Below are 16,973 nucleotides of genomic sequence, written 5' to 3'. Positions count from 1 at the left end.
CCAGCCTATCTACACCCACTTCAGGGCAAAGGCCTCTCCCATGGATCTCCAATTATCCCGGTCCTGTGCTAACTGCAACCAATTTGTCCCCGCAAACTTCTTGATCTCATCTGCCCATCTAACTTTCTGCCGCCCCCTGCCACGCTTGCCTTCTCTAGGGATCCACTCGGTTACCCTTAATGACCAACGGTTATCTTGCCTTCGCATTACATGCCCTGCCCACGTCCATTTCTTCTTCTTAATTTCTACTAATATGTCTTTAACACCAGTTTGCTCCCTGACCCACTCCGCTCTCTTCTTGTCCCTTAAAGGGGTCCTGAAATGCCTTCCGGCGATGCATGGATGTACATGTAACCAAATAAAGCAATGTATTAGCAATCTCCTCCTGCAAGAATTTTGTTAAAGCGATGAGTATTAGCTGAGAAATCGTAAATCGAAAACCGCGCAATATCGTCGCGCCGTATTTCCTCCTCCTTTCAACTGTTTCTTCTCTGTTGGCCTCCCCTCCCATGATGCTTCGCTCCTCAGCGGTGACGTACTTCCGCTATTGCGCTCCCACAGACTGCCGTCTGCTACGGGCCAGCTCTTTCGGCGTTTTCATCTTTGTTGACACCATGGACACTCCTCTAAATGCTGGAAAAGCGATCGAAAGACCTGGCCGCATGTGTGCGGCCTGGCCTTGCCCTTTCGCGGTGTACGTAGCTGCAGTTGGTATAGGCGGCGAACTCGCAGCCGCGCAGGGAGAATCGTGCACTCGTTCCCTTTGGTGCACCGCGCACTGTTTATCCAAAAAGCGCGGTCTCAGATGTGGACCCGCTGGTGCGGGGTCTTATTTTGCGGCGGTTGTAATTCCTACTACCGGCGGCATGTGAAAAAAATACATTTTAAACCGACACAGAACCCGTGCACAAAACGCGCCGGATCGGATTGCTTTATCAGTGGCGATGAACGGGAAGGCGCAGAGCAAATCAACGCCGCACTCGAGAAGCGAGCATCCGTGTTCTGCCAAGCTGCACCCGTGTGTTGCATTCAATACTGATGGGAAAGCGTTGTTTGAACTTGTTTTGATAGTCGTAAAATGTTCAGGCACTCCGGCACTCCGCTAGCAGATCAGCCGCCGAGTCATTTCGGAAAACATTTAACAGATGGCGCCGTATGCATTAGCATGTCGCAACGCAAAACTGATGAGACGTTCTACTAAAACTCCCCTCGCGATGTTTACGTAGCGGGACGCAAAAATTTAGCGTTTAGCGTATGCAAAGGCACAAACGCTGTACTAAAACTCTCTATTAGCAGCAAAATAGCATGCGTACGTGAGGCTGCTTGCGTTTACAAAGCTGCACGCCGAGCGCTTACGTTTCAAACCTAGTGACATCGTTTAAATACACTCGCAAGCACAGTGTAACGTAGTCACATATCAACCGTATGCTCAGGCGACAAGCAAGAGCTTATTTTATGTTGGACGAAGATTGCGCATAAAGGCCCGTTCGCACTTGCGACGAAAGCGAGCGAAAGCGATGGGAATTTCGTCGCTTTGTCGCGCGACGATCGTGTTTGTCGAATTGTCGGGATAAATTTTCGTCGCGCGGCAGAATTCCCGTCGCTTTCGCTCGCTTTCGTCGCAAGCGGGATTGGAAAGTTCTTCCCCTGCCGTCTGCTACGCAGCGCAGAGGCAACCGCGCGATCTGCTCGGGCCGGACGAACGCGCACACTCCCGCACGGCAGCGCCCCAAGCGGCAGCCGGCCGCGTACATCGCTCCCGGCGCCCGCCTGGGGCCCGCCCTCGGCACACTAGCAACACTAGCCAGTATATTTCAGGCACAATAATGGAGGAAAGATCTTTTGCTTCCGATGAACCAAGTTCTTTGCCCCTGTGTTTTTAAATACGTGAAGTGGTTAGCACGTCGCCCTCACGCAGCTCTGTATCGTCGTAGCATCGCTGACTGTCCGAACGAAGCTTGCAGCTAAGCCAATGCAGCGACCGAAGCTGTGTGTGTGTGTGCATCGCCTCCTGTGTGTAGCGTTCGTTTCGCGATGAAATGCGACGTTGTACTTCTGCGGGTGGATAGTGCTTCCCATGGTCTGGATTATCTTTCTCGAACGACGAACGACTCAACCTCGCATGGGGTATGTGTAGTGTGCCTGGCTAAAAGCCTTCTCGCTTGCGTGCCAGAGTTCAGTGACTTGCTGTTCGTCCCCGCAAATAAGGCGCGAGGTGAGTGCCGAATTTACGACGGGCAGGAGGAAGCAACCGATCGTCTGTCAATCGCGGTTCAGACTTGCAACGCATGTTGTGACGTTGTGTTCATTCGAAACGCATCTCTGGTTTGTTTTGAAGTTGAATAAAATGTATCCGTCAAACCCGGGCATTCGGCTCAGGGCGTTCTCTGCGATTGCACGAAAGAAGTGCCACGGGGCTTCAACGCTTTCATTATGGAACGTACTCAGGTAAGAGAAATATCCATGTCGTGTTATGGCCGTGTTGCATTCAATACGAACGGTTAAGCGTTTGTTTACACTTGTTTCGTTTGTCGTAAAATGTCCAAGCACTCCACTCCGCAGGCAGATCAGCCGGCGAGCCGACGCTGAGCAGACGACTCATCTCTTTGCCGGAAGTGTGTAAAAAGCCGCCCAATAGCAGGATGTCTAGATCATGACGAACATATGGGAATCGATGATGTAGACATGTGAAGATGGCGGCGTTCAAAAACACGAAGGGAAGGGTGAAAAAAAAACGACAAACTTTGCAACAAAAGTGTGAGCTTTCCGCTGCGCGTAAAAGAGTAATACTTGGCACAACTGACGTTGACGACCCAATCTAACGATTGCGCTAGTTCATTTAGTATGCTCAAAATGCCTTTCAGGACCCCTTTAATGTTACACCTATCACCTTCCGTTCCACTGCTCGCTCTGAATATGGTGCAGTGACGTAGTGAGTGGGAAAAGTAAGGCAGACTAGTTCGTGCACAATGTGACCTGTGTGCCTTTTTCCTCCGTTAAGTCCATTTTTAACGCTTTTTCTTTTTGAACAAATAATGTCTTACGGATCTTTCCATGACGTACATCTGTAGGTAACGGGTTCTTTCAGCCATCAATCTACTCTCCGTGACCCAAAGGATCATAATAAAAAGCTGAGGACGGTTGGAATCTATGCTGCCACAGACATTTCTCAGGGATCCTGCCTGTTTCAGAAGTACAAACATTCCTGACAAGGAAGACTTATTCCCAAGGATGCCGTCATTGAAATGTTTTTTTTTTTTTTTTTGCTGATGCAACAAATGCTCCTCAGTAAAAACTGAACTAGATAAAAGCAAAAGGGAAGGGCAGAAAGAGCACATGCAGCAAAAAGCCCACTGAACACTATGAATATATCATGGTGACACCTTTGCTACGCCTTTCCCACTGGTGTTGAGATCTTTCAGCCACCTGTTTCATGATTTCTCAGAAGCTCGTAACCTAGTACCTTGGTACCTAGTTGGTACTTAGTACCAACTAGGTACTAACTAGTTACTACCACATTAATACCTAGTTACTTACATAGTTACCTAGTTGTTACTAGGTAACTAATCAACTAGGTTAGTTAGTACCTAGTTAGTACCAGGGTTCATAGCGACCATGAAGAAAAAAATTCAAGGGTTTTTAAGGACTTTCAAGGCCCCAACTACGGATTTTCAAGGACTTAAGATAACATTTTTTTGAGATCGTAGAAAAACACAACACCATCTTTCACAGCATGGAAGCACATATTTTACTGCAAGGTAGAAAATGCAAGCACATTTTTCATTTAATGCTGGTTTCATTGTACTGTTTTCGGCTGATTTCAACATCCCTTTTGCTGATTCACCTCGCAATCTAGACGTATTGCACACACACACACACGCACAAAAGGGGTCTATTTTCAAACAGTGGACTCAAGATTTTAAGTTCCTGAAGCTTCCCTTCAGGCTTTAAGTTCCAGAAGCTTCCCCTTCAGGCTCTCATCCATCTCTCATCATCATCCATCTCAAGAGGCATCCGCTGAAAACTGGCTGAACAGAAGCCAATTGACAAAATTCAAGGAAATTTAAGGACCTAAAAAAATTCAAGGGTTTTCAAGGCCTTGAAAATGCTATTTTCAAATTCCAGGGTTTTCAAGGGTTTCAAGGACCGCTACGAACCCTGTAGTACATAGTTACTCAGTTGGTACTAACTTACCTAGTACCACCTAGGTAACTAGGTGATTAGTGCCTAGCATCTAGTACCTAGTTGCCAATCAAGACTGTAAACTGTCATGACTGCCAACAAGGTACTACCATAAATTCAATGTTCAGCAAAAAGAAACAATACAGAAAAACCTGTACAGATGATTACTAGGAAGCATTTTTGCAGCTGTTGAGCCAAAATTCGTTCAGATCCTACATTTTTCTGCAATACCCCTAGAGATGTAACTAGTGTAACTAAATAAGGGCTTATTTAGTGGCTCTAGATGTAGCCTGGCCAGTCTATTCTATCAATAAGAACAATAGCCCCATATTCAGCTCCACATGATTATGCTGCTACCGCACCTTTTGGCCAAGGCAGCCACTTTAGCAGTTGGTCCGTCTACTTACCTTGTCGATAGTGTCGTCGTCATCTACGGCATACACGACGCAAACCACGTTGGCCTGCACGGAACACAGCATAGGATTATAATACCACCACACATCACAATACCAAGCAAGAATTCAACAAGAAAAGTGGCAGAAAAATAAAAGAAGACCATACTGACGAATTCACACTTCTGAAAGCAGTAAAAGGAAGCTTTCTTTCACAGTCCCACGCAGAAAGCCGTGGCATCAAAAAATTGATAAGGACAGCGAAAGCCCAAATGAGCACAGTGTCTGTGAATCCCAAACACGTTTTTCAACTTGAAGCTTAAGCAATTATGCAATAGTCATAATCAGCGTATTGATATGCGTCAGCTTTTATGTTGCCCTTACTGAACTAGAAAAAACAACTCCCCTACACAACACCACCCAGCAAAGGGAGAAGAGCTCACCTTTCCGATTTCCTCGGCTAGGTTCTCCTGGCTCTGTTCTTGTGCTGGAGGCAACAAAGGAAGCTTTAATACCTCTTTCAAAGGACTTTCAATAACAATACGGGTGATTTGGTATACACTGGCATGGTATACAATATATATCTTTCAACAGGGCAACATTCCCAGAGATTATTTTTCATTGAAGCCCTGCCCTTTTGTAAGAACCACGAACATTGCCAAGTGAAAATAACCGTTAAAGGGACCCTGCAACACTTACCATCGACTACTCGGAATGCATTTTGAGGTAAAGTCTATTGTCCCAGCAATCTCCTCCCGCAAGAATTATGAAAATCCGTTCACTTTCAACGAAACTACGTGCGATGAAAAATCACGCATAAATGTTCCCTCTCAACTCAACCGCGAACAACGCGATGAAAGCTGCGCGCCCTCTCCCGGAGAGGGGGGCGGCGCGCGGCGTTCTGTTCGGCGGCCTTCGATATGTCACAGGCCGGAGAGTTTTGCCCTTTTCCCCGCAACGTGGACGGGTCTATTTCCGGTCTGGTGCCACAAAAAAGCAGGCATGGCGGCCTGCTCGCAAGCAAGCGCTCAGGCTGGTAGGGCGTTTTTGAAGCAATAAACGTTTGTTGTCGAGTGGGCTCGTTGAAAGTGGAATATTTAGTTCGTCACTCAAAGTCCGCGCACACTCAAAACAAAAGAAACACCAAAAGCATGCGGACAGGTTCAGACATAGAAGAGGTTGATACACAGCGCCGACGATGGCGGATCATCACAGGAAATGCCAGAATTTAGCCGCAAAGTTGACCTCGACAGCCAATAGGACAGCCAGGACAGCCATGGCCCGATTGACGTCGCAGAGGCCATGCCAGGGGTGCATAATGAGGAGAATTGAAGAGAGCGTGGTTGGTTTTTCTGCGTCTTTCACGGCAATTTGTGCGCTTACCGCTTCACGTGCACGTGCAATATTTGGCTCGGGTGTTCCTGGCAGTGTAATCTAAACGTCGCGCAGGTTTACTTGCACTGCACGAAGAGTGTTGCAGGGTCCCTTTAAAGAAGATAACCACCAAATCAACTCAAATCTATAATACCTCAAGATCATGATGTCACTCTTAAGGATACACAAACATTTCATCCTATTTTTTTTCTTACTAGTGCATGGAATGAAACGAGTAATACGAACAATCATTCAAAGGGAAAGGGCACCCAATTTTAGTCTAAAGCCCTGCAAGCATTAACACAACAGGATGTGGAAATTCCCTTTTCATCAACGCTTCCAAGCAGAGAAACTATAAACTGCACAAGCACTAAAGACTCACTCGAGAAGTCGACGATACGGGTCGGCACTTTCTCCGGCGTGACGTCGGCCGGGATGGTGATCTCCTCGGCCCTCGGGGGCACATCCTCGGGGAACTGCTCGCTCACCAGCGACAGGATGAGCGACGTCTTCCCCACACCAGCTGCGTCGGAATTTTTTGTTTACCCCAGGAGTGCGCAGAGGGGGGAGGGAAGACATTAGTTCCAGTAGAAGCAGTCGTCACAGATTTAACACAGCAACGTGACACGTTCCAGGTATTTGTAGCCAGTTTTCCGCAAGCTCCGCTGAATTTAAGCATTCTTGATAGTCATCCGTTCCATTTAATTTTCGAGCCGACTGTACGCACTGTGCACCAGGAACGTTCCTGCTTGTAGCTGGAACAATGCAGTGTGACAAGCTCCCTTCAGTTACAGCTTCAATCCCACTCCACTGAATTTTAAGCATTGTTGATAACCAGGCGTTCCATTCACTTTTCGAGCCAACTGTACACACTTTGCGCCGGGAAAGTTCCTGCTTATAGGTGGAACTTAGCCGTATGACAGGTTCCCTTCAGTTACAGCTTTAATCCCACTCCGCTGAATTTAAGCATTGTTGATAACCATGCGTTCCATTTACTTTTCGAGCCAACTGTACACACTTTGCGCCGGGAAAGTTCCTGCTTATAGGTGGAACTTAGCCGTATGACAGGCTCCCTTCAGTTACAGCTTCAATCCCACTCCACTGAATTTAAGCATTGTTGATAACCATGCGTTCCATTTACTTTTCGAGCCAACTGTACACACCGTGTAGCGGGCATGTTCCTGCTTATAGCTGGACCACTGCCAAGTGACAGGCTCCCATCAGTTACAGCTTTAATCCCCCTCCGCTGAATTTTGAGCCCTAGTGATGATCACACATTCCACATACTTTTCGAGCCGACTGTATGCACAGTACATCAGGAACGTTCCACTTGTGGCTCAGCACCATCCTATTTTTGCTGCACAACGGGCATACACAAACGCATGCCAGTTTCACTGTCAGCACAAAGTCGTCCATAAAATCTACAGCTAGAACCGACATACTCCAAAGGGCACTCCAAACCGCAAATTATGTGGAGAGGTGTGGAGACTCCACACAGCTGGCATCTGTACGTGCGTACACAAGGCTTGCAGCATTCCGTTACAGCTGCCACACCTTCCGAGTGGTGCAAAGCTAATTTACAGGCCTTAAAGGAGCACTGACACCAATTTTCGGCGTTAATATTATTGCACAGTTCGCTTCCTTCACTCAACAGAATACTGTGGCTGAAATATGAGCGGCCTGCGACGCGAAGAACCTAGTTTGATTGGATCTCATTTATCGCGCTGACGGAGCAGCGTGCGGAGCGGCACTCAGCAAATGGACATCAGATTGACATCATCCAGTGAAAGCCAAAAGAAGTGACGCAGCAGCGCTCGCCAAAAACTCGTGACGTCACTTCATGCGCGTGGCCCCACGAGCGGTGAGCGGCACAACACCCTCTCAAGCGGGCGCCGGTGACGTCCGCACAAAGCGGTGAGGTCACAGGGATTCTGTCATATGCGCTGTTCGGGATGAAAGCGCGGGAATTTGAAACAAACGATTTTCAGGCCATTCAATGTAATTAACTATCGCGCGCTGAAGTATTTGAAGTGCTGTTTCAGGTTCGCCAGGCCATTAAGCGTCGATAAAAGCAATAAAAGTCTAACAAAATTTTTGTGTCAGTGCTCCTTTAAGTTTACATTACCTTTAACGACAACTGCTCATTGTATCGAATGTTTCTGTAAAGTATAAAAATATCTCCCTGTACAACTGTCTGGCCAACTGAGACATAAAAAGTGACTTCAAGGAGCACTGGAAAACGTGAAGTGTAAAAACTGTAAGGTGCAAGCATTTCCTGAACAACCTTGCCACACTAGAGCCTGGAGTGCATAGGCCAAATTAAAAGCTTTACTACCCATTTCACACACATTTTTTTGAAGGCAAAAGCAAACTCAAAATTGCCATTTCCCTCACAAGATGCTCCCCGTCTAGTTCCCGAAGTTGGCTACGACAGAACTCTGGCAAGCCCACAGGGCTGAACTGTGCCCATTGTGGTATCATGATAAACTTTTGCAGTCCGGAATGTTTACCCAATTTCCAGCCATTCCGGTCCACAGATACTTTGCCTGTTTCTGGTGCCGCGAAGAAAAACGTGAACTGTGCAAAAAAAAAAAAAAAAAAGCTTACAGGATATTTGTTTTTTCTTTTGGATTCTGCTTGCAACTGCTTCACCAATATTTGGGCAGCGTGTGAAACTGCTTGATGTATTCTCCTGGGTGCAGGTCAGGATTTTGCAGAAAAACACAGCTTCCCTCCTGCCTCCCTTTGTTTTTTTTTTTTGTCACTAAAAACATCACAGTCCTTGTTGTTTCAGCCTGGGACCTCGTAGCTGAAATGGCTTGTCCCATCTGGCCTTTACCCGCACTCCATGCATGCATATGGGCCCCGCTTTCTGGCTCAAGCCCTCAGATTCCCCACCAGCTGTTGGACGAGGTTGAGGTGGTACCGCAGGTTTCCCTGCTCTTTCTCGGCACGATTTAGCAGCTGCGTCTGCCTCCAAATAAAACTATTGACAATGGAAACCTCTAGATTCCGGAAAAAAAAAAGTTTTCCCACTATTTCATTGTCTTTCAACAAAATGCGTTGCTCACAAGGTAATGATACACACGGTGCTGCCTCCACCGCCATCGTGGTCTCAGTCACTCGCTTCTGTCGAATCACTGTCATCACCAACTGATGAAGGCACGCAGTTGTTCTCTTTCTCACTGAAGTCATCATCGTTTTCGCTAAGTGCACTATTTGTATAGTGCATGCAGGGTTCGTACAGGATTGAAAAGCAAAAATTCAAGGGTTTTCAAGGACTTTCAAGGACCAGTAAACACATTTTCAAGGTCCCCATCTAATGTTTTATCTGGGATTATTTATAACTTTTCCTACGCAATGCAAAAGCTTTTTATTGCACAATACCTAAGCACATTAGTACACATTTAGATAGGTGCTAACGGGTTCGTAAATGCTCCCCCAGATTTATTTTTTATTTCATGGCTGGTATTTAGAGGTTTTTCTTTTTCCTTTGTGTTAGGTGACGCTGTTTGATTTCAAAACTTCGTTAATGTTGCCTGCATCTCCTGCTTTATCAGCAAGAGTATCAACTGAAATTAAATCAAGTATTGCTGCAAAGCAGGATGGACAATGCACACGTCCACCATTTGCACGTAAAAGCAAACGCCGATGGAGCGTATGAGGCACAGCAAACATGCAAGGAGCGAGCGCTCACAGCCTAGATGGAAGATGCAAGATAGAGAACAGAAGCTGGCTTTCACTGGATTGTATCACGACATGGATTGGATTGACAAGTGCCAGCTCCCAATGTTGCCGTGTAATAATGAAAATCCACCAAACTTGTAATTTCACGCAATACACTGAAACTTAATTGTTAAAATGTTTCTTTACATTTGTTAGCGCCTAAAATCCACGACAAACACTTAAAATTCTTGTGAAAAGACAGGGCCATTCATTCTCTCCGGAAAAATCAAGGGTTTTCAAGGACCTGTGCGAACCCTGGCATGCGATAAGAAAGCAGTCATGCTTCTCAGTGAACAGCATGCACGTGAAAACGCTCTGGAATCTAGAAATCCCACGCTGAACATTGTGCTGCATCCTTGTAAAAAAAATTTTAATCTCAACAAAGTTCCCTTATCCCTCAAGAAATGGCGAAAACCTATACATAGAATGCGGTCACATCGCAGTGAGAAAAAACGCGAAATTTAACCTTGATCTCCTATGTCGGGCAGGGTCCGACAACAGACAGCAAATGGTTAAAGGAGTACTGACAAAATGTTCGTGTTATTAAAGCGCACGGCTGCATGAGTTGGTTACAGACTAATGAACTCAAACTTCCAGTGAACTTTAACACTGGATGAAGAAGAAAAATACGAACCACGGCGTGTGTTTCATCTTTTCCTCCTCCGTTCAGTGTTAAAAGTTTGCTAGAGGTTTGAGATCATTTTCATGTTACATTTTTTTCGCTGCTGAGGGTGCCAACCAGCGCACTAATCATGGCCGATCGTAGCATAAATAATCGTGTAAGTTTCAGTATTGATGATACAATCTCCGAGGGGGCTGCCATGACAAGAGGGCGCACTTGACGTCACTGTTCCTGTCGCACCACAACAGGTCTCGGTGTGCGTGCGCCCAGACGGCCATGGCCGCAGCGCTCGGGTAGCATGACATAATTCCTAAAACTGTGATGTCTGCACAAGGTGAAACAGCATGCGCCAACAGCAGCCAGTGCTTTGGTTACGTCACAGGAGCCCTGTCGTCGGCAGTTTGGGGTGAGAGGTAGATGGCGTCATGCTGATACCAGTTTCAGAAGGGTATCCGTTCTGAGCTTTCTGTGGCATCCAAAGATTACAGTGGATTTAAAATATGTTATCATCCTCAGCCTGTCTACGTCCACTGCAGGGCAAAGGCCTCTCCCATTAATCTCAAAATATCCCGGTCGTGCACTAACTGCGACCGATTTGTCCCCGCAAACTTCTTGATCTCATCTGCCCATCTAACTCTCTGTCACCCCCTGCCATGCTTGCCTTCTCTAGGGATCCACTCTGTTACCCTTAATGACCAACGGTTATCTTGCTTCGCATTACATGCCCTGCCCACGTCCATTTCTTCTTCTTAATTTCTACTATGTCCTTAATAACACGGGTTTGTGCCATGACCAACTCCGCTCTCTTCTTGTCCCTTAATGTTACACCTGTCACCGTCCATTCCACTGCTCGCTGAGTCGTCCTCAATTTACGTTGAACCCTCTTAGTCAGCCTCCAAGTTTCTGCCCCACATGTGAGTACCAGTAGGATGCAGCTGTCACACACCTTCTTCCCTTTCCTCTTCCCTTTCTCGTCCCTGTGTCAGTTTGCGCTTAAGTTTCAGTGATGGATGTTCACCAACTAGCTCGTCTCTCAATTCCGCGACAATGGTAGACCGCCATTCACTCTCTGAGCATGCCTGCCGAATGCACTCAACGTCATTTTTACCCATCTAGTTATTTCTGCCTCATGGTTGGGATCCGGGGTCACTACTGCACTGCTGAAAATATGTTGTACTGAACGCTTACAGTTGAAACTTGCTGGGAGATATCTCCATGTACAAAGGAAGCTTTTTGCATAGTTATCCGAGCTTTGAAATTTCGTGTCAGCACTCCTTTAATGCTGTACAGAAAGTGCGTGATGTAGTTTTGAGTGCATGCCTTTTATTTGAAGCAAGCCCAGTGTTTAGTCCGCACATGCTTCTTAATACTGTAATTTGCGTATGCTCCCAAAAACACGCTAAAGGCTGCATTTTCTTTCCTTGTTATCATTATGCTGTGCTTGTGATTCTTTGTGTTTATTTCATGTATAGCACCCCCTACAACGATGTCGTTTGGCAAATGTGGGTATGTTAATAAATTGTAACTACATTTTCCACTCCTCAATGAAAACACAATTGTCGGACAGCATTCATCGCCTTTTCCTCTCTGACCTGTTGGTTGGCACTGTTGCACCATAAAATTTTCCAACACAACTCACCCAACATTGTATAGTGTGACACTGTTACTAAATGTTATTAGTAAGAATGAACCATATGCCGACAAAAGCACAAAGCTTGAAAACTTTTCCCAAATAACGAAGGCTTCAAAAATGAGAGAAAAAAAAAATGGAAGGGGGAGAATCGAGCTTCACAGACAAGCTGTGACGGAGGGTGTTTAACCAACAGTGCAATGTGGACATTTGTCTGGAGGGGTTGCCAGTGGTTCTTCACTTGATGCTGTCTGGACAGAACTTCAGAACTTTCTACTCCATTCCATCTAGACTGAAGGGCAGTGGCCGTTATAGCTACGCCTGGATAGAGCTCTATTCCTTGCCTTATCAGAAATGCTAATAGTCCGCCAGCATTTCAAATACACACAGGCAGCAAACGCCTTTTTTGTTCTGTTCCAGCAAAGCAGCTCGTTGTAGTAGTAGGCAAAAAAGCACAACAAAAACAAAAGAGAAAGCAAACAAACAAACAAAGCTGGCTGCGTAAACAAACAGCGAAGGCAAAGTTACCTCTCGCAGACACCGCCTTTTTTTTTTTTTTTTAATGGGCTCTCAAGGCCCATTTGGCCTCAGGCCAGGTAGACGCATGTGCGCCATGGCATACCGACGCGGGACGGAACCACATTTTCTTTTATTGCCGCACATATTACGCAACTCGCCGCAGACCGCTCGCATAGCCCATCATGCACCGGCAAAACCAGCACTGAGCAGAATCGCATTTTGAATTGGGCTTTCAAGAGGGTCAGCCTAGTGGAAAAGAAATCTAAGAAACTGAATTACTTTTTGTAATTTTCCAAACCGCTCCAAGCAAACGGACCGCTTCAGCCCAAGCAGTTACATGCTCGTTATCCCAAACGAATTTACACTCACAATCAGCGATGTCATTAGGCGGAGATAATAAAAGCGCATGGAAGGGTTGCTACATTCACGTAGGAAAAAACTGGCTCACGGACGTAGGGCATCGTGCTCGATCGTTATCTGCACAACGCGAAAGCGGTCATAACGGTTTGTTGAAGCGGTTCATACGAATTCATGTTTCGTGGCACAGTTTTTTACATCGAATGTGCGGCTAAAACGGGGCATTTTAAAAGCTGCGATTGCGAAAAGGACGAATAAACGGTCACCTCTCACCTTCGCCGACGAGCAGGATACGGACATCTCGCTTGCCGTTAGCGCGGACCATGCCGGGCTATAATCATCCGTTCGGCAGATATTCCCTGCCTCCCGACTCCCGAAACATTTACACCTGACGTGTTCCAATAAGACGCGAAAGGCAGGCAGATTTAAGGCGAGCTAGAAGACTGTTTATGTAAGTTCACATACGACTTGGTGCGAGTCCGAGGTCACAACAGTCAGCACCCGCTCGGGCGCGGCGCGTCTTAACCAAGCGGAACACATGAAGGGTTTACATGTTGGCACTTGAATCGTGACTGAAGAGTTGTTCTTCACGTGTACGGTGGTTGTGGGTGATATTTTGCGAGGCGCACTATTGGAGGGGGCAAGCGTTTACCCCTAAAAAACCAAGCAAACGCAAAGCCGGCTTACAGTGTTGCTGACAGCCATATAAAATGTTTCCACTTTAGGCGAAATTTTTGTTTTGCCAAGAAAATTAATGAGAAAGCGTGCAATTAAAAATAAAAAAAATTTAAAACTAACGCAAAGAAATACTCTACCCAACCTAATAGCAATGTTTGAACGTCGTTACGGAGGCGTTTTGACATAATGTTTCCTCAAAATTTAGTCTAGATAGTGATTATTCTGAAGAAAATACTTTTATTTGTATTTTTACGACGTCGCAGTAGTTTTAGAAACCAATTCACTTGTTTAAATGCATTTACGCTGTATTTACCTGGTATTTACCATAGAGTTTATTTACGCCTCCTTCGGGCTTTTCTAGACATTTTCTAGGTACTCTTTTATGAACAAGTCAAGCCAAGCCATTCAAGTGTTTGTTACGAAGCCAGTCCAAACAACCGCATGTGACCTGCCCTTCAGGGGAGGAATTAACCGACCGTTTCGGCGGGTGAGGATGAGCGCTAGGCGGAAGTGACGTCACGTTTGTGCCCAGCGCTCCCGCGCGGTATGTTTACATTTTTCCGAGTGCTGCCTACACGGCGTGCGCGCCGTAGAGACTCAAGTAGCCGCGTTGGACTTTCGCTGTCAACGCAAGTGTGAATGGTTGTCGCCCTGTCAATCGTCGTTCAACAGCTCCAGCGTCTTCTGGCTCTACGGCTGTGCAATCAGCCGTGGGCGTTCAACTGTCCACCATCGGCCGACTCAGGTGAGCGCTCCTTTTTGGCGGGTTTGCAATCAGTTCGCATATCACCTACTGAAAAGCTCAATTGCTTTCTGCTCGCTGCAGTTATATTAGCGACGTTTACGAAATTCTTAACGTCGCGTTCTCACCGTCTTGCGTCATTGTCACTGTTTATGCTGCTCTGTTCGCCTCTGTCGGCGATCGCGAGCTGTTGACGGTTTGTTGCACGGCGCGGAAACTCGCTCGCATGCAAACCCGTCTCGCCCATGGCGTTTCTTTGTCTCTTCTTTAATGTGGCGTCATTAAAATCACTTGTTAGCCTCGAGGCTTTTTCTAGACAATGTGCCTTGTGCTAACCGTGTTGTAACGAAAATGAACTTGCAGTAGGAGCGTGACAGGACGCTGTTGGGAAGGTTTTCGTGTGTGCGTGTGGTTCGTGAGGGCGTTGTAACCAACGGTGTTTCATTCCTCATGTTCCATTTCTTTCTCTTGCAGCATCTTTTGACTGCAGTCGCGGTGCACCTAGCCTGCCTGCAGCACTCATCCTGCCATTCCAGTGGGAACTAATGTTCGCAGGCCACTTGTCACAACCTAACGGGTTCCCGCACTTGCCTGGCTTGTAATTTATGGTATACTTTAGATCCACCATTGCGTTCTCACGCTGTGCGTACATTTAAAGCGAGTGTTTACACTAACGTGGCAGTAGATAGCCATGAAGACAGCAGCGTGTGTACTGGAAATGCCTGCCAGTGAAAACAAAACCAAACGATCTACGGATCTATGCCAGCTTGACCGTTACAACTCTTTCTGCGAGTATCAAAGCAATGAACAGCTGGGGATATCTCGTGTGCAGAATTGTGTTCTTCCTTCTATTTGTTATCTATTTGCTGGTATAAATTTAAGAATTGATAGTATGAGTAAGGTAGACAGAGAACAAAGTGATTGCGTTGCTCTTGGAAATACTTTACACGAAATAAAACTGCTTCCTGCGAGTTCGCGCTGCTTAGTGCAGTAAAAAAGGTTCTGTATAACAAATAATTTGATGCACCCAAACCCATCTGTGATGAAGATACGTTGTGCGTGGATTATTTAAGGGCAAGTTATTAACTCTGGCAAAGCAAGAAGTGGTGACCTCTTTGTTGTGCAGAAAACTAGTTTAGTAGTAATTTTGGCTTTTGTCTGGACATTTTCAACAGGAATAGTAGCCTTGGCGCACGACTTTGTGGACACTTTCCTGTCGCCTTCCTTCAATGCCAACACAGCGGCGAAGACGCCTCAGCAATCGAAATCACATGATGTCAGGCAGTTACTGCTGGATCATTTATTCTACCATGAGGGCATCCTCTACAAGCCGTGAGGCCTTGCTCTGTTTTCTGCTGGGGCTCTTTTCGTTGCCAAGTGCCATGGTCTTTTTGGGTAAAGCTCCCCAAAACAAAGTGGTCTTGTCCCTGTTGGAATTGTCATGTTATCCGTATAAAATTCAGAACACTGATGCTTCTGCTGCAAATACAAGAAGTGCTGCAGATTTGCACATGTGGGAGCTCGGTTTTTATCTACGTGTGTGAAAGATGTGTCGCATGATACAGGGCGGAGATGCCATGGTGCTATAAAATATGTTAGAGAACTTTGGATTGTATCTAAAAAGGAGACAGCAAGCTCTGACGCTTCCTCTCTAACTCTGTAAGAGAAGGGCGCAGAGAACGTTGTTTGACTTTAAAGGAGTTCAGTCATCGATGTGTTATGAAAAACTGATTTAAAAGGATGGCGAGGCATGGATGAAATTTTAAAAGCATAAAGGAGATCTGTGTATGCTCGCCGGCGTTGTAGGTTCCATTTGTTGCACTCCACATACATGCTTTCAACTGGACTAGTCCGGAAGGCACCACACGCCAAACGGAGCCCTAGATGAGGCACAGGGTCCAGCATTCTGAGGAATGTTTTAGTGGCTGACCCATAGACAACGCTACCGTAGTCCAATCGTACAATGCACCTTTTGTGTCGTCATATAGGGAGCCTCAATTTTTATGCTGCAGTGTAAACCATGCCAATGCACGTTTGTAAATGTCCATTCCACCAACAAATTCACGGCATGCCTTGACAGTAAGCGCAGTTTTGTGCATCTAGATAATCACCTGTACCTATTTATCACAGGCCTGCAACTTGCACATGGTCGGATTTAAGCACCCTAAATGTAGCAACTGTAGCCGACCATAACACATAATCTTGAAAACGCTACCTTATCAACGCGAAAGCAATATGTGGCCCATTGACTAAGCAGCCACTATCCACTGTCTGTTCTAGCACAACAGCTCCTAAATTGGCCGGCAGTGCAGAGTGAATCGAGTTCAAAACAACTTTGGGAAGAGTTGAAACCGCATGGGAACCAAACCCAGGACGTCCCTAGTGCAAATCCAGCATTACATCCTTGACACCACTATAGCTCAGTGGCTCTAGCTGACTAAAGGTGGACCCAGGGAGCGCATTGTGACCTTAAACTGAAAAAACGTCCAGAGGTACAAGCAACCCGAGATACTATGAGTTTGAAATTTCTTGGCGATTCATTAGGTCACACGCTCAAGCTGCAACACATAGCCATAACATCCCCACTCAGGTGAATTGGCCAGTCACGATGATAGCTGCTGTCAGAAGCTCGCGGCTGTTTCACCAATCCCCGTTTCTCTTAAAACAATGCTGCTTAAATTACACACTGGCCAACTGCACCTCGTCGAGTATATTTTACGCTCCTGGCATTCTGCATTGCCCTTGTTTAGT

At 46.3% G+C, this 16,973-nt stretch overlaps 1 protein-coding gene across 3 annotated transcripts in view; it reads right to left on the bottom strand.

The window, feature by feature from the left end:
- The window catches only part of Miro (mitochondrial Rho GTPase), a 49,000-nt gene extending 35,493 nt beyond the window's left edge, over positions 1-13,507 (bottom strand). For 2 of the 3 annotated variants that reach the window (XM_077670044.1, XM_077670045.1), the window contains exons 1-4: positions 13,076-13,507; positions 6,331-6,471; positions 5,018-5,061; positions 4,590-4,643 (exon numbers count right to left, since the gene is read on the bottom strand). In XM_077670044.1, the coding sequence (XP_077526170.1) occupies positions 4,590-4,643; positions 5,018-5,061; positions 6,331-6,471; positions 13,076-13,127 (291 nt within the window). In that variant the 5' untranslated portion in view covers positions 13,128-13,507. The remainder of the gene's footprint in view (positions 1-4,589; positions 4,644-5,017; positions 5,062-6,330; positions 6,472-13,075) is intronic. The other variant, XM_077670046.1, reaches the window with a different exon arrangement.
- Between the last annotated feature and the right edge of the window lie 3,466 nt (positions 13,508-16,973).

This window comes from Haemaphysalis longicornis, unplaced genomic scaffold, assembly GCF_048455015.1.
Source record: "Haemaphysalis longicornis isolate Haplotype H1 unplaced genomic scaffold, Haemaphysalis longicornis Haplotype H1 scaffold_5, whole genome shotgun sequence".
NCBI classification, from domain to species: domain Eukaryota; kingdom Metazoa; phylum Arthropoda; class Arachnida; order Ixodida; family Ixodidae; genus Haemaphysalis; species Haemaphysalis longicornis.
Note: the sequence above shows the minus strand (reverse complement) of the source record. Positions and strands in the feature narration are given on the sequence as shown.